This window comes from Myotis lucifugus, unplaced genomic scaffold (genome assembly GCF_000147115.1).
Source record: "Myotis lucifugus unplaced genomic scaffold, Myoluc2.0 scaffold_69, whole genome shotgun sequence".
Taxonomy (NCBI): domain Eukaryota; kingdom Metazoa; phylum Chordata; class Mammalia; order Chiroptera; family Vespertilionidae; genus Myotis; species Myotis lucifugus.
Genome location: NW_005871117.1, coordinates 5,299,094 through 5,326,709, shown reverse-complemented (window position 1 = coordinate 5,326,709; position 27,616 = coordinate 5,299,094). Strand labels below are relative to the sequence as shown.

General features: G+C 53.9%; 1 protein-coding gene across 1 annotated transcript in view; it reads left to right on the top strand.

Annotated features, from left to right (window-relative positions):
• The window catches only part of LOC111826336 (cadherin-23-like), a 172,592-nt gene that overhangs the window by 103,203 nt on the left and 41,773 nt on the right, over positions 1-27,616 (top strand). Inside the window, exons 6-7 of the mRNA XM_023755136.1 lie at positions 18,985-19,179; positions 22,706-22,834. Of these exons, the coding sequence (XP_023610904.1) occupies positions 18,985-19,179; positions 22,706-22,834 (324 nt within the window). The remainder of the gene's footprint in view (positions 1-18,984; positions 19,180-22,705; positions 22,835-27,616) is intronic.

The following is a 27,616-nucleotide window of genomic DNA, read 5'->3' as shown; positions in this document are numbered from 1 at the left end:
GACTCCTGCCGGTAAAAGGAGCTGGAAGAGAGGCCCAGGGGAGTGGGGTCGGTCAGAGGCTGGCCGAGGCGCTGCAGCTGCTTGGAGCCTGTCAGCTGCATGGAGACGGAGTGCATTTCTCTGCACTGGAATAGATTTGGGCTCAGCAGTTGGCTCTAAGTGCTTTTTGCCCTGACGTGGGGAAACGAGCACGGTGGGCAGCGGGAGGTCTGGGATGGGGAGGGAGCCCCGGGGACAGGAGCCACAGCCTGCTGGGGCCTGCTGCTTGCCCGAATAAAGACATGTTTACCCGACAGCCACGCACAGGCCTCACATTACACACTGTTACCCTGGTGGGGTGGGGTAGGGGGCTGTTGTAGGACAGAGAGGGGACAGTGTGTGTGTGTGTGTGTGTGTGTGTGTATGAGTGAGATGGCCTGTGGGTTTGTGCTCCAAAGCCCAGTGGCCTCAGAGGACAGGAATATTTGAAAGTCCAGATGGGATGGACAGCCTGACAGCCTCTTCCACCTTCCTTGTCTTCCTTCATTTAGCAACGAGCTTGGGCAGAGGCACCAGGTCTCCTCCAGGTAGGGGTATGAGGAAACAGGGGAAGCAGAATCTGGGACAGGCCTTGAGGTGGGCTGGGAAGAGGCCGTAGAGAGCCCCTGACTTGGGGAACCACAGGGAAATATAGTCTACTGTGCACTTTCAGCCTCCTCATAGATCCCTGGGGGGCGGGGGGGGGGGCACAAGCTGAGAGACAAAGAAGGAAGTAGTACGGTGCCCAGAGAAGTACTTAGCGGTTGTCATTTGATCTTTTGGGGAAGAAGTACTTAGTGGTTATCATTTGATCTTTTGGGGAAGAAGGGGACAACTTTTATAGGATAAAGACTTCATTGAAGATCCTTGTTGAGCTGCTCCTGATTAGATTGCAAAGCCTGTCCCCAGGAAGAGCCGCTGCCTGTGCCACATCTGTTGGGTGTAGCCTAAGCTCAGGCGAGCCCTCTGAGAGTTCTCCCTGGGAAACCGGCTCCGAGCCTGGCTGGGCCTCCTCCGTCTTGGCTCGGTAGCAGTGACAGCCTGCCTGCAATCACCATAATTGATAGCTTGTGAGGCAGAGACAGTAAATAATTGTTCCACAAGTTCAAGAGCGAGCGTAATTAGTACAGTTAACAATCTTAGGTGATTAATTGGTTCATTCAGTACCAGTGTGAATGGGGGAGAACGTGAGCAGGCGAGGGGGCCGGAGCGCCCCCAGCAGTACGACACTGAGGGCTCCAGCCCACTGCTTGTCAGCCAGGGTCTGGCCTTGAAACAGCATCGGATAGACGGAGACATTAATTTCTGAGAGCGAGGACTCCCGGGGGCAGGGAGGAGGGCAGGTCATAGGGCAGGGCCAACAGAGTTTGGCCACATTAGCCAAGTCTCAAGGGTGGAAAGAGCTGGATTCGGCTTCTGTTTGTTGAACGTGTTTGCGAAGGTCAGAAAGCAGTTGTACATGGAGGTAAGACTGGCTGATTCAAGTAGGAGGGGAGGAAGCAAATGATTCATGGAGTCCCGACTCCCCGGGTGGGAGGCACCCTGGAGGTCATTTAACCAGTCTCTTGGCTCCTGAGCTGAACTGCTCTTGAGCATCCCCATCAGAGTAGACTGGATCCCATTTTAAATTCCTCCAGGGTTGGTGCCCTAAAACAGGGATAGTAAAAAACATTCAAATCACATGCCAACTTCAGTCCATTCATAGAAGCTACGTGGAGCACTGGGTTGGGAATCCTGGGCTGAGCCTGGGGAGGAACTCTGTGATCGCTTAGCGCTGTCTGCCCTGCGTGCAGGAGGGAGGAGAGGCCTCCTCACTCAAGGATCCGCAGATCTAAAACCCGCCTGGGTCACCCAGGCCAGCCTGCCACGGCCCTCCCTTATTGCCCTTTAGAAGCAAAAATGGTCTTGACCTCAACTTCCGGTAACAGAGAGGGTGTGAGAAACAACAACCAGGGTGATAGCTATAGACCCATCTGTTGGGGTCCCTTTCTTACCTTTGCGAGATTACGGCACGAAGCTCTGAGCTGGGGGGTGGAGATCCAGGCGAGAACTGTCTCCACCAGGATACTAACCCGTCCTGGGCAGGGGACACTTCTCCCTGAAAGACCTGGCGTCCTGGGAGTTTGGCACAGGGCAGAGCTGCATCCCAAGCTGGGCCCTCCTCGCACGAACTGTGGGTAAACCATGCTCGCTACACCCATTTCCTGCTTTTACAACGAGACGAAGCCTCCGGGACCAAAGTGGAGAAAATGGAAAAAACGCCTAGCACAGTGCTGGCCACTGGACATCTGAATTTTGTCCCCAAGACCTTCTGAGGCTTGGGGTGACCCCTGGAGACCAGTCTGAGGTGGGAAACCTCTCAAGAACAGATGGTCAAGCTCCCCCTTAGGGTCCCTATTCCTCTCATTCCTTCCCCCGCCACACCATCCTCAGGGACAGACCGTTCACACCGGGGATGCTGGATTTGGGGGGCCAACCCCAATCGCACTCCTGACACGGTGTCACTAAGCCACGGGGAGGGCTCTGGGGAGAGAAGGCCTTCTCTGGGGGCTGAGGTGAGAGGAAGCAAGGGGGGAAACGCATGTGCAGAAAAGTCTAGAAGAGGGTTCTCCTGCCACTACCACGGAGCCAGCCCCCGCAGCTGCCTCCCCAGCCAAAAGGCAAAGACAGAAAACATATACACATATTTGCAGCTACAGTACAAACGAGCGGCAAACCTAATGATTCGTGATTATTATTTGAAGGGTCCCACTGTTACAGATTTATTTGTCATTTCTTGTAATAACACCGACGGTAATGAATTCATTTGTATTAATGTGAGTGTCACGCGGACTTCCGTTGAAATTCTGCATTAATTAATGTACCATTAAAACAAAGTGTCGCCCAATTAATATCAAACAGAGGTAAGGCTGCCAGGGTCCTCTTCATCTGGGTTTCATTTGTAATTCATGGTATTAGCACCCTGCTTAATGAAAGTCATTTGCAATTTCTACCCATGGCCTCTCCTGCTTCCTGGGGGAAGGCCAGTGTGCCCTAGGAGCTGCCAGCCCTTCCCTGGGCACCGCGGCTGGGAGGAGGAGGGGCGGGGAGGGCTCTGCTTCTTGGTAGAAATTGGTCTCCACGTTCCAGGAGGGGCCTAAGGAGACCCTTGGAACTTCCTGACGAGGTTGGTCATCAACTCAAACCACCCAGGAGGTGCGCGGAGGCCCTTTCTCTGGGTTCTGTTCGGGAGGGGAGGCTGGTTTGTTTCTTGGCCAAGTTTGGTCTTAACAGATGAGGCCGTGGTGCCCTCGCACAGCCTTGGAGCAGGTGAGTCTGGGGTGCTGGGTCTCTGTCTTTCCTTGGGGTCAGCCTGGTGTCTCCTCGTGGGCTTTGTGTGCCAGGACTCCTGGCTGTCTCTAAAGCCAGTGGGGTAGCCGGTGGCCTTTATATACCAGGCACAGCAGACAAAAGAACTGGACCTCCCGCCCTATTTCCCCCCTCCGCCCCCCCCACCCTCTCACAGGGTCTCCCTCCCCAGAGCCTTGGGAATCCATGCTGCATCAGGGGACAGTTCTCAAGGACAACGTAGCAGGGCACCCTCCCTCCCCTGGAGTGTCCCTTGGGTGACTGGATCTCCTTGGGCCATCCCACCCGAGCAGGAGAACGGGAGGTTGCCATTACCTGGTAGTGAGGTTTGTCACGATGCTGGCAACTGCTGCCACCATTACTGTGAACCAGACACTAGGCTAGTGTTTCATAATCATTACTTCACCCAGGACCTACAAACACAGGAGGTTGGGGGGTTTCTCCCCCATTTACAGATGAGAAAACTGAGGCTCAAAGAGATTTCGTCTTTGCCCAAGGGCACACCTCAGTGGAAGAGGGAGCAGGACAGGTATCTTGGATTGTTGCACAGGTGTCCTTCTCTCCTCTCAAGACCATTTGAGAGCTGGTGAAACGGAGTCTCAGGAACACAAGGCCTCCAGCTTCCTGGCCCAAGGTTCCCTTTGTTCTTCTCAGAATGTTCTTCTCTAGCTCATCACCCCACTGTGCTCCGCAGTACCAGTTCAGGGCAAGCACCTGTGGCCAGCAGTGGAGCACTTCAACCTGTGTCCTGTCCACACGAGAGTGTTATGTATCTCAACAGAGAGCAAAGCATTAAAAAGGGAAAGAGGAATGCCTTTATCAGTATTTGTTTCGGAACATGCTGCCTTTATATGTTCTGAAGACAGGGCCAAGCAAAGGGGCTGGCTTTGTAGCCAGAGAGACTTGGAGTAGATTTCAGGAAGGACTTATGGCCGTACCCTTTTAGAGCAGGGAGGACTGTGGAGATCATGTCATTCGGCTCCCTCATTTGACAGATGAAGAAGGGTGTGTAACTTGTCCAGGGTCACGTGGAGATCACATTGATCCAGGACCTGTCCTCCAGCCCTGTGCTCCTGGCCACCTCCCACGATGCTGTGTGTTCAGGGAGTCGCTTCCCATCCTTGTTAGGACAAAGGAGGGGGGAGGTCAGGGAGCGAGCGTGGAGGTGGGCATCTGCCACCACTGGCCGTCTCTAGGGCTTCGGTCACGTCCTCTCCACTGCCTGGGTCTCGGCTTTTTCATCTATAGAATAGGGTGCCTGGGGGGAAGTGCTTCTGCACCCTGGCTGGACGAGGGAATTCCTCTGGGAATTTCAGAAACACCTCGGCCCTGGCCTTGGTATTGTTTAAAAGCTCCCCGGGTATTCTCTTGTGCAGCCAGGAAACCGAAACACTGGACTGGGTCATTTCTAAAGTCCTCTGTAGCCATGACAATTCCAGTCTCTGTACCTATTGATGCTAAAACCATTTCCCAAGGCCCCCTGGGCCCAGGAGTTCCTGCAGCTGTCCTCTCTCCCTGGGTCCTGGGCCCACCCAGCCCCCTCGCTCAGCGCTCACCAGCCCTCAGCTCCCCTGCAGCCAGGTGTGGAGCCTGTCAGTCCTTCAGCCTCCGGGGCTCCCAGTGACAGGTTCCACTTACCACATCACACCCCCTGAAGGGCCAGCAGCGGTAGCCATGGGGATCGGGGATCTGAAAGGAAAAACCCGCACCAGGCCTAACCCACTACTCATGCCTGCCCAGGCCTCCGCTGCCTCCTTCATCCCCCCTCCAGAATGCACGTCCTGGCTGGAGACAGAGGGGCGCACCGGTGGGGTGGATGGAGCCCAAGGGGCAGAGGAGGAGAGATGAGCAGAAGTTGCATCGCTTGAGCTGTCTTCTTATTCAGAATCCATTTATTAGTCTCAGCTCCCATAGACGGAAGGCCCGCCCTAAGGAGATTTGCATATTCATTTTGTTTAACATGATTCATCATCATGTGGGGGAATGAATTTGGGGGTTGGGAGGTGGAGCCCCATTTATGAGCCATGGAGCTGTGCACAGAGAGTTCAGGCAGCTTTAGATGCTGTATTCCCAGAGTGGGCTCCCGTGGGACAGAGATGGGGTACACGCCACACGGAGGGTTCCCCCGGCCTTTCATCTCTGCTGAGAGCAGAGCAAGGTCCTCAGCCCTCAGAGGCGCCCTCCCCTCCAGGCCTCCCCACCAGAAGTGGCATTTGCAAAGTACTTCGCAGTTTATAGACCCTTACACCTGCTCCGGGAGGTGATAAGATATGATAGGACCTAAGACGTATTGAGTTGTATGATGCCCTAATCCAGGGGTCCTCAAACTTTTTAAACAGGGGGCCAGTTCACTGTCCCTCAGACCGTTGGAGGGCCAGACTATAGTTTAAAAAAAAACTATGAACAAATTCCTATGCACACTGCACATATCTTATTTTGAAGTAAAAAAACAAAACGGGAACAAATACAATATTTGTATTTGCATGTGGCCCGCGGGCCGTAGTTTGAGGACCCCTGCAAGCACTTGCCATGTGTTGCCTCCTATAAGCCTCACAGTAACCCCATGAGGCAGTGTCCTTAGTATGCCCATCTCACTATTAGGAAACTGAGGCTGAGAGAGGCTGCCTGACTTGCCTAACTAAAGTCACAGAGCAAATAGGGGTGGGGCTGAGACTCAAACTGCAAATTCCCTCAGGCCTTTGCTCCATAAAAAGCCTCCCTGTATTGTACCTGTTTTTCTCCCCATAAATAGCCACTCGTAGTTGCTCGTGACCATTTTTCTGTTGGAAAGATAAGGAGGGTGCATGCGATCAGCACAGTCTCGTACCGTGTTGCTCCACGAACATGTTTGGGATGGATGAATGAAAGACACATACACTAAATGCTGCCTCCCCCATGCCCAGCACCTTCCTGGTGACACCTGACACCTGTCATCTTCTGACCCGGAACCTCTGGGTGGCCCAAGTCATTCTGTGGCAACCCACTTAACTGTCATTACTAGGATCTGGCACTTAGCCAGAGCGACAGGATCCCGATTTCTCAAGGTCATTTTGGCCATCCCCCTGCCTCCTGTACTGGTCCACTCTGCTCACTCATCACTGAGAACAGTATAACCTGGTGGTTTAGAGCGTGGGCCTTGGAATCTGGATAACGGGGAGAGGAAGGAATAGTGTCTGCTTCAGGCTGCCGGGAGGATAGCACAAGGTCTTGCATGGAAAGTGCTTAAAACGGGGCCTGACACATAGGAGGTCCTCAGTGCAGGGAAGTTATTGCCCCATACCCAGAAGCCCTTTCTTACGTGTACAAAGTTCCAGGAGACCCACTGCATCTATTGGTTGCCACGTTCCAGAATCCGTCAAGTCTCAAGACCACCTGGTGTGTCAGCTGAACCCGGTTTCAGTGTCCTGGCACCCAGGTGACCAGGTGCTGGATTCAAGGGAAGCTTTTTAGGGAGAGCCCTTCTATAGGTCACACCATATCTTTTCCCAGTTTTTTCTTTTAGATTATTCTGCCCCTGCAGGAGGTGGCAGTTTTTGATTTGGCGTCTGAGTTTTTAAAGTGCTTTTCTGCCATCAATGCATTTCATCTCCCCCACAGCTCTGGGTGGAAGGCAGTGCAGGGATTGCTATACTTGTTTCCTGGATGGGGAAACTGAGGCACCTGAAATTTGCACTGATGCTTTGTAGCAACAGAGAAGGAAGCCACACAGGTTGATATTGAAGAATCAGAAAGTGGCCCCGCATTTCAGGACAGTTGTTTCTGGGTTTTTCCCTATCAGGACAATGTGCATGGTGGGTAATCACCACCGAATGGATCTTTCCAGAAGCAGGTCTCCAAGTCCCTTTAGCGGGTGGAGGAGAAGGGTCCCAGGAGCCAGTCAGACTAATCTTTCAAGTAGGGGATGGGTGGGAGGGTAAGACTGACAGCTGAGGTCTGGATTCAGGCCTCCATTCTGGTTACTCCTCCTGCGCTATACAGAGGGGCGTGGAACCCAGCCCTGGGGAAGGGGTGGGACTGCCTGATGTTGAGAGCGTCATGTCATGGAGACCGGGGCCAGCATGGTCATTGGGGATGCTCCACCATCACTGCCCTTCCTGTCCCCTTCTCTCTGCCCGTGGCCTTCAGCCAGCTGCAGGGCTGGTCTGCCAGCTGTGCACTATCCAATGCCCTGTGATGCCCATGCTCCCTCCCTTAGCTCCTGCGAGTGAGCAAGTGAGAGGGTGGAGAGGGTGCCTGGAGGAGGGCATGTGCTTGACAGCCCTGGAATGTGGGTGCTAATGGGAGGTGTCTCTCATTCTGCAGGAAGGTCACTGGGCTGGGGTGGGGGTGCTGCAGTTGGGGGTGAGGAAAATCGCCTAGGATCTCCTCAATCCCCAAATAAGGAGGAGCTGGGCCATTTTATACTTTGGTATCACACTTTGCTTTGAAAATCAAGCTTCTGAGAAGGAGGGAATCCCCAGAGGTAACTTCAATGAGGCTCCTCCCAGCCCTGCATGCCTCGCTCATCTGAATAAAGGCCAGAGCCGTTGTGGGTCAGGGACAGGGTATCTCAACCCAAGCCTGGACGTGTGTGTCTAGAAACCTGGGGGAGCCAACACTCTTCTGGGGAGGGAGGGAGTGCCAGTCCCTTATCCTGGCTGATGACACCTGCCCTCCAAGGGAAATAGTAGAGGAAATTCAGTGGAGAAGACAGAAGCACCACGCGCAAAAGCCTAGAGGTGGGCCCACACCCTGAGGGCTGCTACATAAAATAGTCCGACAGAAGCAGAGGGTCTCAGTGGGGCAAAGAGGAATGGTGAGTTTGGAGAGGAAGGCTTTGATCAGACTGCGGTGATGTTTAAGGCCCAGGAGACTACCTGGAAGGTCAAAGAGGAGCCAGTGATAGTGTTTGAGCAGAAAAATAAGATGGGAGATCAGTGCTTTAGGGCAGTGACTTTCCAGGATCAATTACAGGGTCAAGGCTGAAAGAGGGAGGCCCCTTCAGTTGTCCAGCTGTAGCGATACATTTTTTTCAATTTTTATCAAAGTCATATATGCATGAGCTTAAAAGTAAAAAAGTAAAGCTAGGCTTATAATAAAAACAGCAGTGTCCTGCCTCATTCTTTCCCACTCCTGATTCCCACCCTGAGACGAACTTGTTCAATTTCTGATAGTTACCTTTTTATTTCCAAATTACACACTTATAAACTTTTCATTTTTGGACATTATCTATTGACTTGCCGCTATGAAGGATGGGAATTACACTTTAACACCAGCCTCTCCCTCATCTTTGTTACACACACACACACACACACACACACACCCCATTCTTAGTGCTTCACCCATTCTCCCAACATAATTACATCTTTCCTTTCAGCTCAAACAGCATTTAGTGTATGTATCTTTTTGATTATGTAAATATTCACAGTGGAGCCACATAGTGTACTGTGATTATATTTCCTTTTTTTGTTTTCTCTAGAATCAATAATTCTCTTTTGTTTGTTTGCTTAGTGTTCTATGAACCTACTATCACTTACTCATCCCCAAATATTCTCACATAATTAAATACCTCCTCTCAGTATATTAAAAGTGTATTGATTTTTAAATTCAGTTTGGATTTTTCTTGGCGCCATTTGCCCTGGAGCATCCATCCTTCTGCTCCAATCCAAACGGGCTGTGCTCTGGCTTGCGTGCTGTTCTGGAGGCTGAATGGCTAAAGAAGCCTGATATGGGTGATCATGGGGGAAGGGGGATTCACCCTGATAGTTTCTTTGTCTCCTGTATTAGCTCCCCTGTTCACGGGTCCCACATTTTCCTCTTTCTTAGTTTACACCCTCATTTTGATGGAATACACCCTTCAGTAATTTCCTGAAAAGGGATTAATGGAAACTTTTTTTTTTACTTTGTTTTTAAAAATGTATTTATTCTACACTTGTATTTGGAGATAGTTTGGCTGGGTATAGAATTCCAGAATGAAAATAGTTTTCCCCATAATGTGGATTTCTTTATTGTGTGATAACCTATAATGTAAGAGTTAAGAACTTTGATGCCATTTTGATTCTTGATCTTTTGAACATAGTCTTTTGTTTTCTCTATGAAAGTCTTTGGAATTAAAAAAAAAAAGTACTTAGTGCTTTGAAACTTCATAGTTTTGCTCTGTGGGTCTCTCTTCCTAATAAATAGTGCTCTTTTTTTTTTTACCTGGAAATGTCCTTCAGATCTGGGAGATTTTCTTACCTTACTTCTTGGCTAATTTCCTTCCCTTCATTTGCTCTGTTTCCTCTCTCTGGAATCTCTACTAGTTGGGCATTGGGTTTTTTGAACTGATTCTCTAATTTTCTTACTTTCCTCCCTCATTTTCCATCTTTTTTTGAGATTTGTTCTACTTTATGGAGAAATTTCTTTAACTTTATCTTCCAAATCTTCTGTTGAGTTTTTCATTTCTAATAGCTCTTTTTTTTTTTCTCTTGGAATGTTCTTATTTTAAAGATACTATGTCTTGCCGAAACCGGTTTGGCTCAGTGGATAGAGCGTCGGCCTGCGGACTGAAGGGTCCCAGGTTCGATTCCGGTCAAGGGCATGTACCTGGGTTGCGGGCACATCCCCAGTGGGAGATGTGCAGGAGGCAGCTGATCGATGTTTCTCTCCCATCGATGTTTCTAACTATCTATCTCTCTCCCTTCCTCTCTGTAAAAAATCAATAAAATATATATATATATTAAAAAAAAGATACTATGTCTTATCTCTCTAAGAATGTTAACGATATTTATTATTGTTATTCCTTTTTACTATCTTCCCATTACCACCACTGTCTTTCATATTAGAGGTTCTTCTCAAATGTTTCATGACCCTTAGTTGTCTGTTCATATCTAAAAACGAGCCCACATTTGGCTGCGTGGAAGCTCGCTGTGTGAGTTGGGGCAGGGCAGGGTGGGAGGCTGCTTGTTCACCAGTGGGCTCATTGTGGGACGATTAGGTGAGGAACTGGCTGTTTCTCTGTGGGAATTCCAGCATGCTAGTATTTGTGTTTCCTTTTGGGCCAGTTTTCCTATCTCTGTTTTCATGAGACTGTTTTAAAGAGGACTGATCATGGCTAGGAGGAAAGGGGAGCTGCAGATTTTCACTTAATCTCCTGTTTAATGTGCCTTGTCCCCCTTCCAGTCTGAGTCCAGAGTCTGATGAACTCATTCCCTCCGGAAAGTAAACTTCCTGTCTCCTGTAAGAGTTGGGGAGGGCATCTGGGAGTCTAACCATTCTTCCAGATCTGCAGCCCGTCTTCATTTTGCAGTGTCACCTGGTGTCTCCAGTTCCTGAGCTTTCCTGGGGGTTTGAGACCCCAGCCTATTGGCTTTCCCCTCACTCCTAAGGCAGTTTTCAGTTCCATCTGTTTCGTTGCCAGGATTTTGTTGACACTTCTCATTTGTTGTCATTTTTTCTCCTGTTCTTTTTGCCCTTGTGGATTTATGCATTTTTAATTCCCATATTGTCACTTGGTGTCATTTGGTGAGGGGCTGGGACAAAAACAGAAGTAAATGGATGCGCTCAATCTGCCATGTTGAACAGGAAGTCCTGATCTGTCGAAACATTCATTGAATGCCTTCTAGGTGCTAGTGGCAGTGTTAGGACTAGAGAGGTGGCCAAGGTAAATGACAGAGAAAGGGAATGACTTGGGGAATGCGGAAGGAAAAATTGACAGGCCCTGGTGACGAATGAAGAGTGGGAAGCAAGAGAGAGGGCGAGTCTGAGATCAGCAGGTGTGAGGACACTGGCAGTCATTGGGAAGTCATGGGGGCATTAGGTAAGCACTTTGATGAAAGTCTTCCTGGGGTTCAGAGGGGCAGGACACAGCTGGAAGCTGAAGAGGAGGAGGGACTCGGATTGGGAGAGTGCTGAGCTGGCTCCAAGGACGCGTGGAACAGCTGGGGAGGGCTGCAGCCCAGCCAGGGTGTGCGGGCCCCAGGAGCTGGCCCCTCCACCCGGCAGCCTCCTCGGCTCTCAGAGCGGACCCGTCACCTCTTAGAGCCCAGCACACATCAGCTGGGAGAGAGCAGCTCTGGTCAAAAGAAGGGATGTTGTGATATCTCTTCCTGACTCCTCCACAGAGAGGAGCTGGAGCACGGGTGTACACGTGAGGATTTGTGCACACACGGCTGTGCCCTCTCCTCCACAGAACGGGGCCACCTGAGGCATCCATGGAGGCGCCATGGGGACCTGCCTCTCCCGGTTCTCTTTTCCGCACTGTTTCTCTCTTTGGACCCTCTTCTCAGCTGGTGCCCACATACACCTTATTGCCTAGTTAAGAAAAAAATACTGCCCACATCTTCAGGGACTCCATTTCTCCTCCCCTGTGAGCCAGAATGCTCCAGAACTTCTAAAACTTCCCGTGCGGAGGTGACACCCTCCCAGACCCCCCAGTGGGCCCCACCTCCAGCGTCTGCAGTGAGGAGGTGCCTGCTTTGGCGTTCAGCGAAACCAAAGGCATCCCCCGTTTGCCCCAGGCTCCCCCTTGTCAGAAGGGCCTTTACCTCTGAGTTTACTAGTAATTCTTCTGGTCACGGTGGGAGCGTATTTCCTGATCCCCAGGGAAAATGCGCAAATTCTGAGATACCCTCGTCCTTCTGAAATTTTTTGGGAGCCAAAGCTCCCCGTAAACCCTTTCTTCCCTAACCCAGGCAACCTGTAGCCCCCAGCCCTTCCATAGAGGGAAGTGAATGGATCAACCCCACTTGAGCAGGAACCCTGAGCCCACACTCCACCCTCGTCTCTGGGGTCCCCAGAGGGGAGCTGAATTTGAATCCTGATTCCAGCACTAATAAGCTGTGTGACTTTGGACCAGTTGCTTCATTTCTCTGAGCTTCCATTTCCCCTAACTGGAAAAATGAGGTGATGAGATGAGATGTATAAAAATGCTGACCATGGAGGGTTGATCCCCTCCCCTCCCCCACCTCAGAGCCCAGCAGCCCAGCCTCTGGGCAGCAAGCATGGGTTCCAGGAGGGTGTGTTCCTAGCTCAGATCCACGGAGCCACCCGCGCCTTCTCAGAACTCTATCTGTCAGGAATTTATTACAAATGCATTTTATAACAGGCTTGATAATAAGATATTAAAGACTGTGGCAGCATCTAGCAGCATTTCATAAATATTAATATTGCCTTTAGAGATGGCACCTACAGTGGAAATGGTGGAACTGTTGCTGAGGTTTGGTCAAAAGTACAGAATACATCTAGTGGGGGCGGGGGGGGGGGAGGAGGAGGGGGGCAGTTATACCGAGAAGATGAGAGGGTATAGCTGCATTTTTTTCCCTCCTCCCTTCCTTTCTTTTTCTGCGTCACAGTTTTACACTTCTTTTCCTTTGCTCACAACTTTGCCTCTGTAATTTCCTTATTTCCCTTTAAGTTGGTCACTTTCTCCTCGACTTTCCTCCTTTCTCTTTTCTCCTACAAACTCTCTCCCCTTCATTCCCACTTCCCCTTCGGCCCCCAGTTCCGCCCCCAGTTCTGCCCCTCTCACCCTGTTGCCATCCCTTCTCCCTCCTCCCCCCCCTCCCCTTCTTTACACTCTCTCCTTACACTCTCTCCACCTCTGTTTTCTCCACCCTCCCTCTTTGCCCCTCTCTCTGTCTGGCCCTCTCTCTCTCCCTCAGTGCACTCGCAAACCCCCCCCCCCCCCCACACACACACGTGTTCCAGTCAGCACCCGAGCCACCTCTGTAGAAGCCTGCATGGAATGTACCTCACACTGCATTGAGAAGTGAGCTATTTATCATTATTATTAACGAACAAGATCCCTTGCACGGCAGAACTTTCCCAGAGTCTATTCCCTTGTCACCCCAGGAGCAGCGAAAAGATTTATTTGTCTGTGAATTGCACGGGGTGGCCCATTTACAGCAGGTCCATCAGAAGTGACGTGGAGCTTAAATGGGCCCTGGAAGGGGCAGGGGCCTGCCCTGTCTGCCTCCTGCCTGCAGCGGGCCCCTTGCTGAGAGGACAGCTGGGCAGGTGCAAGGGTTTTGCAGGGGATCAGGCCTAAACACACTCCCTGGCTCCCAGGAGGCATGAGCAGTGCATTTTGGGAGATTTCCACTGAAGTGGCCCAGAAGCCCTGAGGGAGTGGGCGGGACTGGGCGGGGGTGCCTGGGGGAAGGAGCAAGGGAAGCAGAGCTGGGGCAGAGCAGTGGGCAGGGCGAGAGGCCTGCCTCAGAAGCGGGAGTAATCACCCCCCATGGGGCCTTTTCTCCAAAGCCCAGCTGCTCCAGTCCAACAGGAAGGTGGGCCAGCAGCAGTTTCCATAATGAATATGCAGAGAGGAGTTGTCCCAGGATGGGCAGCCCTACCCCCAGCTGAAATGTGCCTTTGGCCCTGCCTCCTGGCCCAGGCCCACCCTAGTGATGGTCCTGTAGACCCCGAACCTCAAGCCCAGACACCACAGAGGCACTTTCTCCCCCGTCTCCTCGTCTCCAGGTGGGCAGAGTGTGGCTCTCTGGGGCATCTCTCCTCCAGGCCTGTCAGCTGATTGTGTCAAGCCCATGATCAAGCTGTCCCCTGCCCACCCCTGCCACCCCACAGGCATGCTGGTCATTGCAGGGACCTGAGTGGATTTGCATGTTAAAAGAGACACTTAAAAGGAGAAAGGAGCCAGCACTCACTCATCCAGGCTGCTTTCTTCCTCCCCCATTATTACCTCCTATGCCCTCCACAGTCTAGGCTCTGTGGCCAGGAGCTTTGCTTTCTGTGGCCCAGCCTTGGGCATGAAAGGGAGGAAGTCCCAGCCAGTGAGGATAAGGGAGAGCCTGGGGCAGAGCTGCAGGAATGAGGACGCCTTGCCCGGGGCTGGATGCATTTGGGGGCCTGGGGAGAGGAAGGGGCTGAGACCTATGGAAGTCAGTGTGGGCAAAGGGGGTACCCACACAGGAAGGACAGAATAGATGGGGTGTCAGCACCACAGCCAGGGCCTATGAAGACCAGGCAGGGGGTGCCCAGAGCCCCTCATCTCTGCCTTTCTCCCTCATGTGCTCATTCTTTCCAAGATGGGCTTCTCTGCCTGCCCGTGGCTTCTGCCACCTGCAACCTGTGGCTTCTGCATGGCTTCGACCTGTCATGGCGCCCACACCAGCCCTAACCAGACAGCAAGAAGCTTCTTTTCCAGGTCCCCACAGAACGTTGATTTCACTTCCAACACCCCATCCGCTTGGGCTGTTAGAGTCAGGTGATCACCCCTGGACCAAGCAGATTTGCCTGGGTCTGAAGTCACTTGGTATAGACATGGCTGCCTAGGTCCCTCCCCTGGAGCAGAGAGAGCTGTGGGTGTAAAGAGCACCTTTACTTGGAAGGAGGGTGAGTGGGGAGGCAGTGGTTGGCATCTCGGGGGGAGGTGACAAAAACACTATATAGGAGTCAAAGCCCTGATTTCCAGGCACAGGTCTGCTGTTAACCACCTGTGAGACTCAGTGCAAGGCACATCCCCTCACTTTTCCCATCTGTAAAATGGGGAGGCTGGACTGGATACTCCCCAAGATTCCTGCCAGCTCTCACATTCAAGCCTTCCCTGGGAGGGGCCTGGTCAGGCCCGGCCTCTGTGTTCAGGAGCTTCCTTGGCCTCCAGGTGCCCCGCCCACCCCTGCTCAGATCCCACCCCTCCTCCCACAGGCTCCCCAAACCCACGTGGGAGGGTCTCCAGAGGCTCTCCCACCCTGACCCTGTCTGTAGCAACCGTGAGGCAGTCAACAGAAATGTTCTCTTTCTGAATTTTCAAATGCCCGTTTGTCTACGTTCATGATGAAGAGACTGACTGTTTACAGTTTCTAATACCCTCTTTAAACAGGGCTCATCTCAGGTTGCCTGTGATGGTATTTTATTACCATAATAATAATTACAACAACCATTTATGGAGTATCGCTCAATATTGTTGTGAACTTGGCTCGGCGAGCTTCCCCCGTTCCCCCTTAACTCATGTAATCTTTCTCTCAAGCCTACACGGTAGGTACTGTTATCAGCTCCGCTTCCACATGTTCCTTTACGTGAGGACACTGAGGCCCAATGAGTCACTTTAACAGCCTATGTCTGAGGGCTCCGGCAAGTGAGTGGAAAGGCTGGGTCTCAAACTTGGCGTCCACGCTCCGAGCCACCAAGTCTCACTGCCTGCGGTGAGCTTGGAAACCCGGCCGCACCTGGCGCCACAGCGGAAATCTGCTTGCGTGGACCTGTGAGCACATCTGCACATCGCCATGGAACAGCAGCTGGGTGCTCGGAGGAGCCCGCGGTGCACCTGCTGATTGATGACTGTCCCCTCACACCTCATTTCCCTAACAGAGCATGGCGCCCGGGACCTGAAATGCAGGAAGTCAGCATTCTCTTCTCTCCAATGGCTCGTCCCTTCTAAGAACACGATGGCTCTTTGCCAGGCCTATTTAAAACCTTTTCTAAGTTATGCAGAAATTAAATGGGTTTCCACTGCAGGGCATGAAACATAAAAGCCAAGAAGGTCAGACACAGGACCATCCCTTCTTCTTCTCTATCTTCTTGGCTCTTGCTCTTAAATCTTCTGATCAGATCTCTGAGACCCTTTGCAGAGACCATGCCGGACAGACCGGTGAAATGTCCTCTCCTCCCCGGGGCAGCAGGCTGGACAGCTGACATTCTCTCTGGAGTGGGAGCCGTGTCTCTCCTCTGGGTGGTGGCTTAGTGGGGGGGGGCGGGTGTCAGAAGTGTCCCATCAGGGTCCCCCAGGGAACAGTTCATCCCAAATAGTTCCAACAAAGGCATTTCAGTGAAGAGACTGCAGCTGGGGGTCAGGGGAGGAGCGGATGTGGCTAAGGGACTAAGAGATGCTAAGGTACCAGAGACTTAGCTGCAGAGGGAAGCTCTCACTAACCCTGGGGCTGAGTGGGGGAGGGAAGGGCTTAGTGCTGCCAGAGGCCACCAACAGCTGGGCCAGGAAGGAGGGGCTGCGGGTCTGCGGGGCTGTGGGGCTGGAGCTGGGGGGAGTGGGGAAGTAACACCCCAACCTGTTTCTCTTCTTGGCACCTCCCCAAACTCTGAGCTCTTACCAGCACCCCCCTTTGGCAGAAGCTAGCCGGCAAGGGAGCCTGGGGATGCAATGAGCTCACCCTAGTGTGGGCAAATGGAGGGGAGGTGGAGCAGAACAGGGTACTCAGTGGGCCTGGGGTGCAGACAAGGAATGCTCAGCGCAGTGTCATGAAAATGCACAGTGCTTCTGGGCACCTCCCTGCCCTGCCCTCGAAGGTGCTCGTCCGCAGTCCTCTAGACGGTGTCCGGCAATAAGATCACACCTGCCATCTTCGAAGCCCTTATTAGATGCTGGGAAGTTTACACTCATGACTCCCTGTACTCTTCATGCGAACCCTATGACATCTTATTAACCTCAGTGTACAGAGAGGGGATTGAGGGTCAGAGAGATTAAGAAACTGGCTCAAAGACACTCGGCAAGGCTCGGGTTCCAACCGAAGTCTGTCCACCCCTGAAATCCCAGCACTCGTCCGCTCTGCCCCCTTGCACACTTGATTCTATTTTTGAGGGAAGGAGAGCGTCTGTTTTCCAAGCCACGGAGCGGGATAGGGCAGACCGAGCAAAGAAAGAGCAGGTCCAGGAACCCAGGCGTGTGAGGGAGCCTGCTGGGTTTGAGACGTACAGACTCTACCTGCCAGGAACTATTAAACTGATAAGATGCTACGCATGATCTTAGCGAAGAGGCCAAGAAGCCATACCTGCCAGGAAATAAAGTGCGAAGGAGACAGGCCCAGACCGCGAGGGCCTGCGTTCTACGCACAGGGCGCTGGGGAGTCCTGGGTGCTGTGAGGAGAGGGGCCTCCCTGTCTGCCTCTGTCCTCAGTGCTGGGTGGGGAAGGACAGGTGCTAAGCCTGGCCGTTGAGCCTGACACTTGCCTGGTGATGGACAGAATCGTGGGTTAGAAACAGTGGCAGCGCCATGGCGTTTCCCCTGGGGGCCCTTTCCAGCCTGACCGGAGACCTTATTTAGGACACCCTTTTCTCAGGCAGGTCGTCCTGGGGAAGGGCTGTTCGCATGCCCAAGCCTGGTCCCCAGAGAAAGAAGCTGCTCACAGCAGTGACGCAGGGCCCAGGTCGCGGCCGGCAGCAGGGAGAGGGGCAGCGATGTGGATGCTCTTCTTGAAAAGAGCCCGCAGGTGTCAGAAGGGACCCCATCACTGTCCCAGTGTAGACAGAGCGCAGAGGACCAGAAGTACGGTGTCCGCCCTCGGCGAGCTTACCGCCAGTCCCACCTTCCTGTCTGGGAGGTGCCACCCACGCTGGCGGTCGTCCCTGGCACCACACAGCAGCGTTAGGGAAGGAACTGCCATCAGTATTTTAGAAGTGTTTCGCATAGGGCTTGAGATCATGGGCGAGACCTGGACTGAAGGCCTCCCACCGCCTAGCTCTATGCCCTGGGCAAATTACGTAACCTCTCCAGACCTCAGCTTCTTTTCAAAAACAGGATAGTGGCTCCCACCTCGAAGGCTGCTTGTCCGCAGAGCTGGCAGGTGCAGTCCCCAGCACAGGACCTGGCCTATAGCTATCATTGAGCGGGAGCAGAGATTTTTACCTTTTTGTCTCTGTGAAGGGCCTCATTAGATTGCCTGTCCTTAGATGTGTCCAGAGCTCACTAAATTATGAATAAATTAACTCAGTCAGCAGGCACGCTTACCAGCCACGCCTTGTGGCGGGCACTGCCGTGGTGAAAGCCGACAGTTGGTGCAAACAGATACTCGTAATATAATGTGCTCAGTGCTGTCAGAGAGGCTCCTTCGTGTATTCTTAAGGGACATTTACTGAACATCGGACACATGCCCGGCACCGTGCTAGGCAAGGCAATGCCCCATGGCTTTCGTGGAGCACATGGGCTGTGAGGAAAGACAGACACTCACTGTGCAATGATATAAGTGTGGGGGGTGGAGAATCCCAGGGTGCTGCGGGACCCTGAGCATAAACAGTGGCCCGGCTGGGGTCGAGTGGGGCTGCCCTGCCTTAGGGGTCTGGAAAGTCTCCATGAGGAAGTTGCATTTAACCAGAGACCCCAAGTCAGAAAGGGGCAGGGGTCTCTACACACTGAGTGGCAGAGGGAATCACAGAAGGCTCCCAGGACGTGGTGACATTTGAGCAGGCCCCTCTGGTGGCAGGCTGCCACAACCTAGGGGTGGCAGGTGTGTGCCCCACCCCAGGGCAAGCCGGGTAACCTCTGTGGTGCCAGGCAAAGCCCCCTGGGCCCCCGCCACATGCCCGTAGCACACACCTCCCCACTCCCTGCCCTTGAAACCTCCCGACACGCGGATCTGGACCTGAGGCCTGGGCGGCCAGGGTGCACTCAACAGAGGAAGTGAAACTGCCCAGAAGCAGGGGCTGGGGACCGAAAGGCTCTCATCCAGAACTCCAGGATGAGCAGATCATCTTTGGAACTGGCGCGGTTACAGCCACCAGGAGGCCATCAAAAAAAGGGGGAAAATAGATACTGAATTTTAAATTCCTCTGAACCCTCCTAGAATAAAAACGACAAGGCCGCGGTCTGGTTGGCTGGAGGGCCGTGGCTAATGGGCTTTGGGGGAACAGTCTGCGGTGGAGGCAGCTGCTCCGAACTCCACTCACCCTTTTGTTTGCTTTGCTTCACCCCAGGACACACCGGTGGGGACGCCCATCTTCATCGTGAACGCCACAGACCCCGACCTGGGTGCCGGCGGCAGCGTCCTCTACTCCTTCCAGCCGCCCTCCCCGTTCTTCGCCATCGACAGTGCCCGCGGCATCGTCACGGTGATCCAGGAGCTGGACTACGAGACGACGCAGGCCTACCAGCTCACCGTCAACGCCACGGTGAGTCCGTGCTGGGGCCCCACAGCCAGATATGGCCTCTTCCCAGCCGTGAAAGGGGTGACAGAGCATCAACCTAGAGCCCTGCGACTCCAGACCCTGGAATAGTGATGCCGGTGATGGTAATCATCATGGCAGCGCGTGTTGCTGACGGTCCGTGCTGTGTCCCTCGTACTGTGCTGAGCACTCAATGGATTGTCTTCACTAAACCTCACAAGAGCCCTGTGTCGTAAGCATTATAAAGAGACCCAGTTTACAGATGAGGAAACTGAGGTACAGAAGGCATTCGGTGACTTGTCCGCAGTCCCCCGGCCGCGGGGCTCCAGCATCTGCACTGGTAACCCCACAGGACACTCATGGTGGCCTCTCACCATGGGACACAGGACAGAGGTGTGACCCCAGCTGTGTCCTGACACCACCCAACACACCGGAGGCAGAGGGAGGGGTCCTGGCCACTTCCCTAGAGTGATGACACTCACACAGTAGGGGGCACCCATCTGTGCCAAGCACCATGCTGGGCCCTGGGAGTTCCAGGATGAGTGTGTCAGGAGAGGGGGGTGGGAGAGAAATAATTATCCCATTTTGGGGCTCACACTGCTGAGACTCATAGCCGAGGAGTAGTGGAGGAATGAGAACCCAAAACCAGGTTGTCTGACGCCCAGTCCAGCGCCCACGACCAAGGGTCTCTGAGTCTCCAGAACATCACAGTCATTTTCCTTTGTCGCCCGCTGTTTGCCAGGGCCCTGGGGACAGGCACGCTATACCCTAAATAGTTCTGCCCTCTACTCTCCTCTTTCCCACCCCCGGCTACCGCCTCCGGGTACAGCTGGAGCCTTCAGCTGGTAGCAAGGAGAGCAGACTTTTTTACAAAGCTCAGGCCAAGAGTGAAACCAATCACTGGGGTCCCTCTTGATCCTCCAGGACCCATTTGCCTGACACACAGCATCCAGCCCCTGGATCTATGACGCTGCAGTGGGGGCTGTCAGTAGCACTGGGGGCTCCACATGGCTGGTCACAGAGCCCAGATCTCTGGGAAAGACCCACTGGATGGATCGAGGGCCTGATTGTGAGAGATGAGGTTCCCCAAGGCTTGGTCAAGATGCAACGGCCCCTGGAGAGGCCACTGCAGACAACACCCTCGTCCTTCCTTCTCCCCGGCTAAGTGTTAGCTGTCAGGGAGGAGGTGTGTGCTGATATTTGCAAAGCTGACTTACGGGGTTGGGGCACTAGCAAGGCCAGAAGCCGCTTTCTGCACCCACCTGCCCCCTTCCGCACTCCCTTGCACCCACACGTGGGTGGTCCCCTCCTACCACTCCCCATTGGTCCACCCCTGGGCCCAGAAACACACAGATGCCTGCTCTCTTCTCACTATGAACCTGTCCTTATGCGATCATTTCCATCCACCGTATAAATGGCTTCGTGCAGGTGGGGGAGAGAACGGAGCTGGGCACAGGCGTGAGTCCGGGTGGCGGGGCCTCTCAAGCTGGGCTGGTGAATACAGTTAAATTGCTGCTAATCTCCCAGCAATCAGGCCTTGACGTGGGAGAGCAGGAGGGGCGTAGGACTCCCTTTGGTATTGATGGCTCCCTCCACCCCACACCCACGCGCCACCTCCCATTCACAGATCCCTCTCGGGCTGGTGCTGTGCCCTTGGCCGCTGGGCATTTCCCCAAGGAGATTCTCCTATGTGGCACTGCAGGGAGCAGGGTGGGTTCCAGCCACCACTGGGTGGGTACCAAGGTGGCCAAGCACGAGAGCTGAAGGCCCAGAGTGACAGCTGGGAGCCTGGGAAGGTGCCTGCCCTGCCAGCTATGCCTACTCCCTGTCTCCAGCCATGGAGTCCAGTGTGGGCTGGACGTGGGCATCTGTGGCAGGAGCAAGACTGAAGCTACAGTGTGGGATGGGGAGGGCAGGTGCCAGGATGGACAAAGCCAGCTGCCAGCAAAAGCCTGGTAATGGCAGATCAGAACCACTGGCAGCCCCTGCCCAAGAGGTCAAGGGGCCTCCTGCCAGGCCTCCTCCTCTGGCCGTGTCTGCCTGGTGGCCATTCGGGTCCCTGGCTGGGAGCTCTCACCATGGGCAGTCCCCAAGCCTAGACTGTGGACACCCTGGTCTTGGAGCCTGGGAAGCTGCCTCCCCGTGGTCCCTCTGCCTAGCTCCTCCTGCCTCCAGACTCTCCCCTCCATTGCTACACTCTTCATCCCCGAAGGCCCTCTACTCTCTCCTTGGCTGCCCCTGAGGACTCTTAAAACAGCCAGCCCTTCCTTCCTGAGGCTCCCCAGCTCAGTCAGGGAGGGCAGGAGCAGGCACTAGGTTTGTGATGTGGGGAATGCCGTGTGTGTGCAGGTCACCCCAGACAAACCAAGGCAAGTCTAAGCCCAGGACAGTTGCTCCCCAATTCCCAGACCAGAGAATTTACAAGCCCAACGGTCCATAGAGGCCATTTCATCTCACAGAAAAGCAAACGGAGGCTCCAAGAGGGGAAAGAACTTACTCAAGGTGACCCAGCAAGTCAGGGACTGAGCTTATGTTAGGGTCCCACATCAAGAGAGTGAAGGGCAGATTTTTATGTCAAAAGGACCTGAGTTTGAGTGCTGGGTACACACTTACCAGCTGTGTGACTCTGGACAAGTTACATAACCTTTCTGAGTCTTTGTAAACTCAACTGACTGAGACACACATAACACCCACAAAAGCAAATGCGGTGTTCGCACAGCGCCTGGTATATAATCTGTATTCAGCATGCAGCTGCTATTCTTGTTAACTATTGTTACTCAATAGTAGTGGGCTCTTTAAGTGGGCTGTGTATTTTAGGGTAATAAAATAGGGGTTTCAGGTTTTCTTTCTTGGTGAGCATTCACAGGACTACATTTCCAGCTAACTAGGAGGGTATAAACATTGCCTATCTGGCTACAGGGGGATGGCCTGTGACCTCCCGGGATTCCTTCCTGGAGTCCCCCAATGTCACAGGCCCTGGAGCTCCCCCTACTGGTTCAACTGGAAACATAACTTGATCAGTAAACCCAAAAGCAGAGCAGGGACCCAGGTCCCAGAGCTGCCCCTCTGGGGTCCAAGGGCCTTTCTTCTAAGAACCCCCATCCTAGTCATTCCCTTGATGTTGATGCTCGGGGATATGAGGGGGCAGAAAGTGGGCATGGAAAGGAGCAGCGCCCCCCTGGGTGAATCCCAAGCCAGTTGCCCCACCCACCAGATATCCAGGGGGGTCAGGCCCAGGCTGGGCTGAGGGCAGGAGACCGAGTTCCGCTCCAGCCTGTTTGCGACATTGGGTTAACCACCTTTCACTGGGCTCTGGGGGGCTGTTTGTGTCTTCCTGCACAGGTCAGAGATCAGTGTGGGTCCTTGAGTTCTTGAACTTCCACATCCCTGTGGGAGTGCAGGAGCACATGTGTGCACGTGTGCACACATGTTTGTGCACGTGAATGTCATGTGTGCACGTGTGTGTATTGTGTGCATGTGTGCCTGTCCACAACATCACTTCACCTAAGGCTGTGTATTTTTGTCTTCTTAGGATCAAGACAAGACCAGGCCTCTGTCCACCCTGGCCAACTTGGCCATCATCATCACAGATGTCCAGGACATGGACCCCATCTTCATCAACCTGCCCTACAGCACCAACATCTACGAGCACTCTCCTCCGGTGAGACCTCCCTGCCCGGTGGGACAGGTTCCTCCTTGGCTCTCCTGCTCTCCGCCCCCCCTCCCCCCATCCCAGTGATTGGCAGGGACGGGTGTCCTAGCACAGGGAAAACCCAACTCCCTCTTCACTCAACACCCCACCTCACTCCATCCCCAGGGGCTCTGAGCGGCCAAGAACAAAGACTTGCTAGGGCAAGTGAAGGGGGGCAATGCAGAAAGATGTATGTGGGTGATGGGACACCTTTGGAAAGCCCAGCCTGGGCTGGGAGCAGCTTTGGACTCAGCCAGGCTCACGGAAACACCAGTGTGGCTCAGTCTTATCTCTCAAGGCCAATGGGTCCATCCACTTCTCTTGCCCAGGGACACTGCTCCGAGATGGTGGCAGCGTGCCCTCTGCTCGCAGGCCCTCTCAGACGTGGCTCTTCCCCGAGAGCTCGCTGCTCCAGCTGCCCCTCCCAGCGGCTCAGGCTGCAGGTTTCTCAAGCCCCGGATTTCAGGAGAGACACCTGATTAGCTGTGCTCGGGGTTTTGTGCCATGTCACAGGGTCATAGATCACCAACCAGCCTGTAGATTGGCTGCCCTGGGGCCACGTGCCTCCTCTGGTTCAGTCCACCGTGTCTGGGTGTCTTTAAGAACAAAACACATGCCTGTGCCCGCTCAGCTGTGGGCCAGGCGAGCAGTGACAGCACCCCTCGCCTGGTAGCCATCTGTGCTTTTGTGCAATCTGGGCAAGATACCCGCTGTGGGCCGATGAGTTGGGAAAAGGCAGCTCCTCTGGGCAGATGAATCCCTGGACATTCAGCTTGGGGAGCAGCTCCTGTGGGAAGAAAAACGTGCCCTTCCTTTTGAGAGGACTCAGTGGGCTTTGAGGAAGGACATACAAGTGGATGCTCAGGGCACGCGAGAGGCGGGCCTCCCTTGACCCGGCTGCAGACCGCGCCTCTGGGCCACCACAGGCCAGTCAGCCTGACCTGCAGTTCGGAGACTCGGCCTGGCCCGATGATCGCACTGTGCTTCAGCCTCTGGGTGTGCAGTAGCCACTTCCTTCTTGGGCCCAGATATGGACTGAAGGGTCCAACAAACAAGACACTTTCTGGCCTCCTACAGAGGGTGTCTGAGCTGCTTTGAGGGTGGAGGGGGGCGTCTCAGTGCCTCTACCACAGCCTTCTCCGTGGTGGTCCATGGAAGCAGAGGCTCCAGCCTTTGAGCCTAAAGGTTGTCTCCTCCAAAACATCTTTGCTAAGCGCACGTCTTCTCAGCCAGGGGGCTTTCCCTGACCTTTCAGAAGGCAGGCCCTCCCGCCTGCCCTCTGCCCCGGACACCCTGTCTTAATTCTCATGATTCTAAACAGCCTGCTCCGCTTCTGCTCCTCGTATGGACTTAAAGTATATCTCGGCAGGGTTGGGGTCTGCTGTGGGCATCGCACAACATGGATGCTCAGGAAGTGTTTATGGATGGATGAATGGATGGATGAATGAATGAGCGAATGAGTGAAGGGTCATACCAGCCCTCTCACCCCAGTCATCACCCTTCATGTGAAAGACCATCTGTTGGTTTTCAGCTCACTGACCACCTTTGTTAATTTTTTTTTCCTGGCTTCATCCCCACTGGCCCACAGACATAGCCATCCCTCTCCCCTCAGCTCCGGTAGAATTGACTCCCTCTGCTGCCTAATTTACCACTAAAGTATAGTCACACCTGTAATGTTCACTGATGTGTAAGTGGGTGACGTTACAGCCCCCAGGGATCAAAATACCCGAGTCTCTGGAGCTTGTTACAAGCTTCCTGTGGGTCTCCGAGGGCATCGTGCCCAGGACCAAATGCAGAGAAGATGGGTAGAACCACCTGTTGATTGAAGTGAGGATGTGATGGTGGCTGGGCAGCCAGAGGAACTTGGAGAAGGTCCCTGCGCAGCCATGCACTCGCCTTGGCCACATCACCAGTCTCCAGACTGCTTCCTCGTGGGAGACGGGCCAATAGTGTCCACAGTGCCCCTCTTGCCTGAGGGCTTAGCACACTCGGGTAGAGCACCCAGCAGGTGCCCCGCAAGCACCAGCACTGCAGGCGGTCAGTCCCGGTGGTTATGAGTCAGCCAGTCCTGAGGTATAGAAGTTGGATTGAACTGGGGGGTCCCATCCTCAGCTTTATCTCAGCCCCGATAGCCAGTGAGAAGGGTGTTGACAATGCGGGTCCTCTGAGACCCTTCAGTGTGTTTTGTTCTGTCATCCCTATATTGTAGCCAAATAATATTAATACTGTTTCAGATCTGCAGATTTCTGAGTTTATCCATTTATTCATTCTATGTTTCACACTTTTCTTAATAAACTAGATGTTATTAAGCCCTTCCTGTGTGCGGGGCCCTGTGCTAAGCCACACCCCCTCCTATAATCCCACAGGCTCCTGCTAGGGTGACCCTCAGGCCCGGCACACAGGGACACCTACTCCCCTTAGCGCCTCTCTCCTGACGCTCGGTTTCTTACATCTGATGTGTTCTCTCTCGGGCGCAGGGATCTTGAGATCTCTCTGTCTTGCTGGGTTGTCCCTTTGTCCCCACGAGGACACTGAAGCCTTCCTTCCTGGGGGTTTGGGGCTCTCCCTGCTCCCGAGTGCCACCGAGCCATCTCTGCGTCCACGCCTCTGCCTCTCCTCCCTGTCGCCCACGTGGAAGGAGCCCTCCAGCGCCCAGCCCCCCTGCACGGCTGTTCTGCTATAGGCCGATTCCCGCGCACCCGAGCCTGATTTTCCAGGCTTCTAATTGGTTTCTGTGCCTTGATCCAGGCCCTCCATGTCCCTTTACAGTGTGGAGCCCGGATTGAACGCAGAACACCCCAAGCCTGGCCTGCTCAGCCTCCCCGGTGGGGGACCCAGGCGGCCCCATTCCCAGCCTCGCTCGCCTCTGCTGGCCGGGGCCTCCATTCGGACCCCGGCCCACTCTCCCTCTTTATCTGCGGCTCCCAGCATGTATGCCTCTCTCTATCACAGTATCAGGCCAGCATGCCTCATCTAAAGTGTATATATTACCTAATAAAATCCTTCTTATTTGGGATTATTGCATCAAATTTTAATTTCCTCACTCGAGCAGCGGCATGTCAGCCTGCCCGTCAGTGAAGGACCGATAGAAGGTGAAAAGAGCGGATAAACTGCACAAATTACTGCCGGCCGATGCCTATCAGCCCTTTGACTGGAATTGACTGGAATTAAGAACTGAGAAATAGGATTTTCTGCCTCAGAATCTGCTGTGGCAGCTCTGGTCGGAGTCCCCTCAGCACCCACCGGGCTCCCCCCAAGGGCACCTCCCCCTCCCGAGAGACTCCCCCTTCCAGGTCCTTAATCCTGTCGTGAAACGGGGGGGGGGGGGGGGGGGGGAGGGGAGGGGAGGGGAGGGGAGAGAGGGAGGTGGACCAGGATGGAGGCAGGCAGAGCCCGGGTGCTGGCTTCAGCTGCCCCCTGGCCCGCGTCTCTGGAAGGAGGCAGGCCTCGGAGAGCAGGGGAGCCACACGTTCCTTCTGGAGAAGTCTCAGCTTTCCTGGCCTTTGCCCGGATGACCCTACTGGTAGCAGGCCTCATGGGTGGGTGAGTGAGGCTGCCTCTCAGCCCTCACCCAACCCTTGCCTTGGCACACCCACCCAGGCCCACCCCAACACTGCCCTCCACACCCCAGGCACGCTCACCCACCTGTGACTTCAAGGAACCCCTGACCCTCAGAGCCCGTTCCCTCAGATGGACCCTGACTGTGGAGGCTGTGAGGAAAAGGTGGAGAGCCTATGTTGGGTGCCCAGCATCGTGCTTGGCACATAGTAGGTGCTCCCCAAATATTGGCTCTCCCTCAGAAAACGCCTTACCTCTAGGGTGGGGATTACTAGTGTAGGGTGCTGGGGAGTCTGAATTTGCTAACATTGTTTGGAACGGCACATGCATTCAGGGGAGAGCACCTCAGCTTGCATAGGATGCTCACAGCGGTTCCGGCCCCAGTGAGTAGCAACAGGCACTTTTATAGCATTTGCTGTGGACCAGGCGCTCTTCCAAGTTGTCTTACATGTGCCAGTTGCTGAGGGGTGGGAACTGGTATTACACCCATTTTACAGATGGGGAGAACAAGGCAGCGAGAGGTAAAGTAACTCAAAGGATTCAAGCCCAGGCAGTCTGGCAATAGAGTTAAACCTTAACCCTCTTGCTGTACTGCTCTTCCCACCACAAGGAGTTGGGACTCCACAGGCCCGTGTACCTTCAGCCTTTCTGGGGGGCCTCCCAAGAGGCCTCCTCCTCACAACGCGGGTTCCTGTAAGGAGAAGAAGCCCATGCCAGGTGAGCCCCACCTCCAGCCCTCCTGAGCCTGCCCACCTGCTCTCCTGCCACACCCTGGTGCACCCCCAGGGAGGGGCCCAGCTCCGGGTCAGGCAGAGGCCTCCTTCTCCATCTCCTCGTCTTTGGAAATAAGTTTCAGTATATTGAAAATATAATCTGAAACAAGATTCGTGGGTTCCCAAGAGCCCCCATTCCTCCCTGTTAATTCCTTCTCATAACATTGCCAGTCCTTGTGGCTGCACTTGTATTAAAAGCTCAGAGTTTTATTAAAAATGGATTTAGTTACCCAAAAAGAGATGAAATCCCAAACTTTGTCAGGAGCCTTTTAGATCTGACTCTGTAGAAGCTCAGGTGTGGCTCTGCCTGGGAGCCAGCCTCCTTGCCGCCCGGTGCCGGGTTGCCTGCTAGACCCCTCTGAGCCCTGCCACCCAGGTTGCCAGGCGGCCAGTGCAGGAGCGGCCTCAGGGAAGGTCCGCG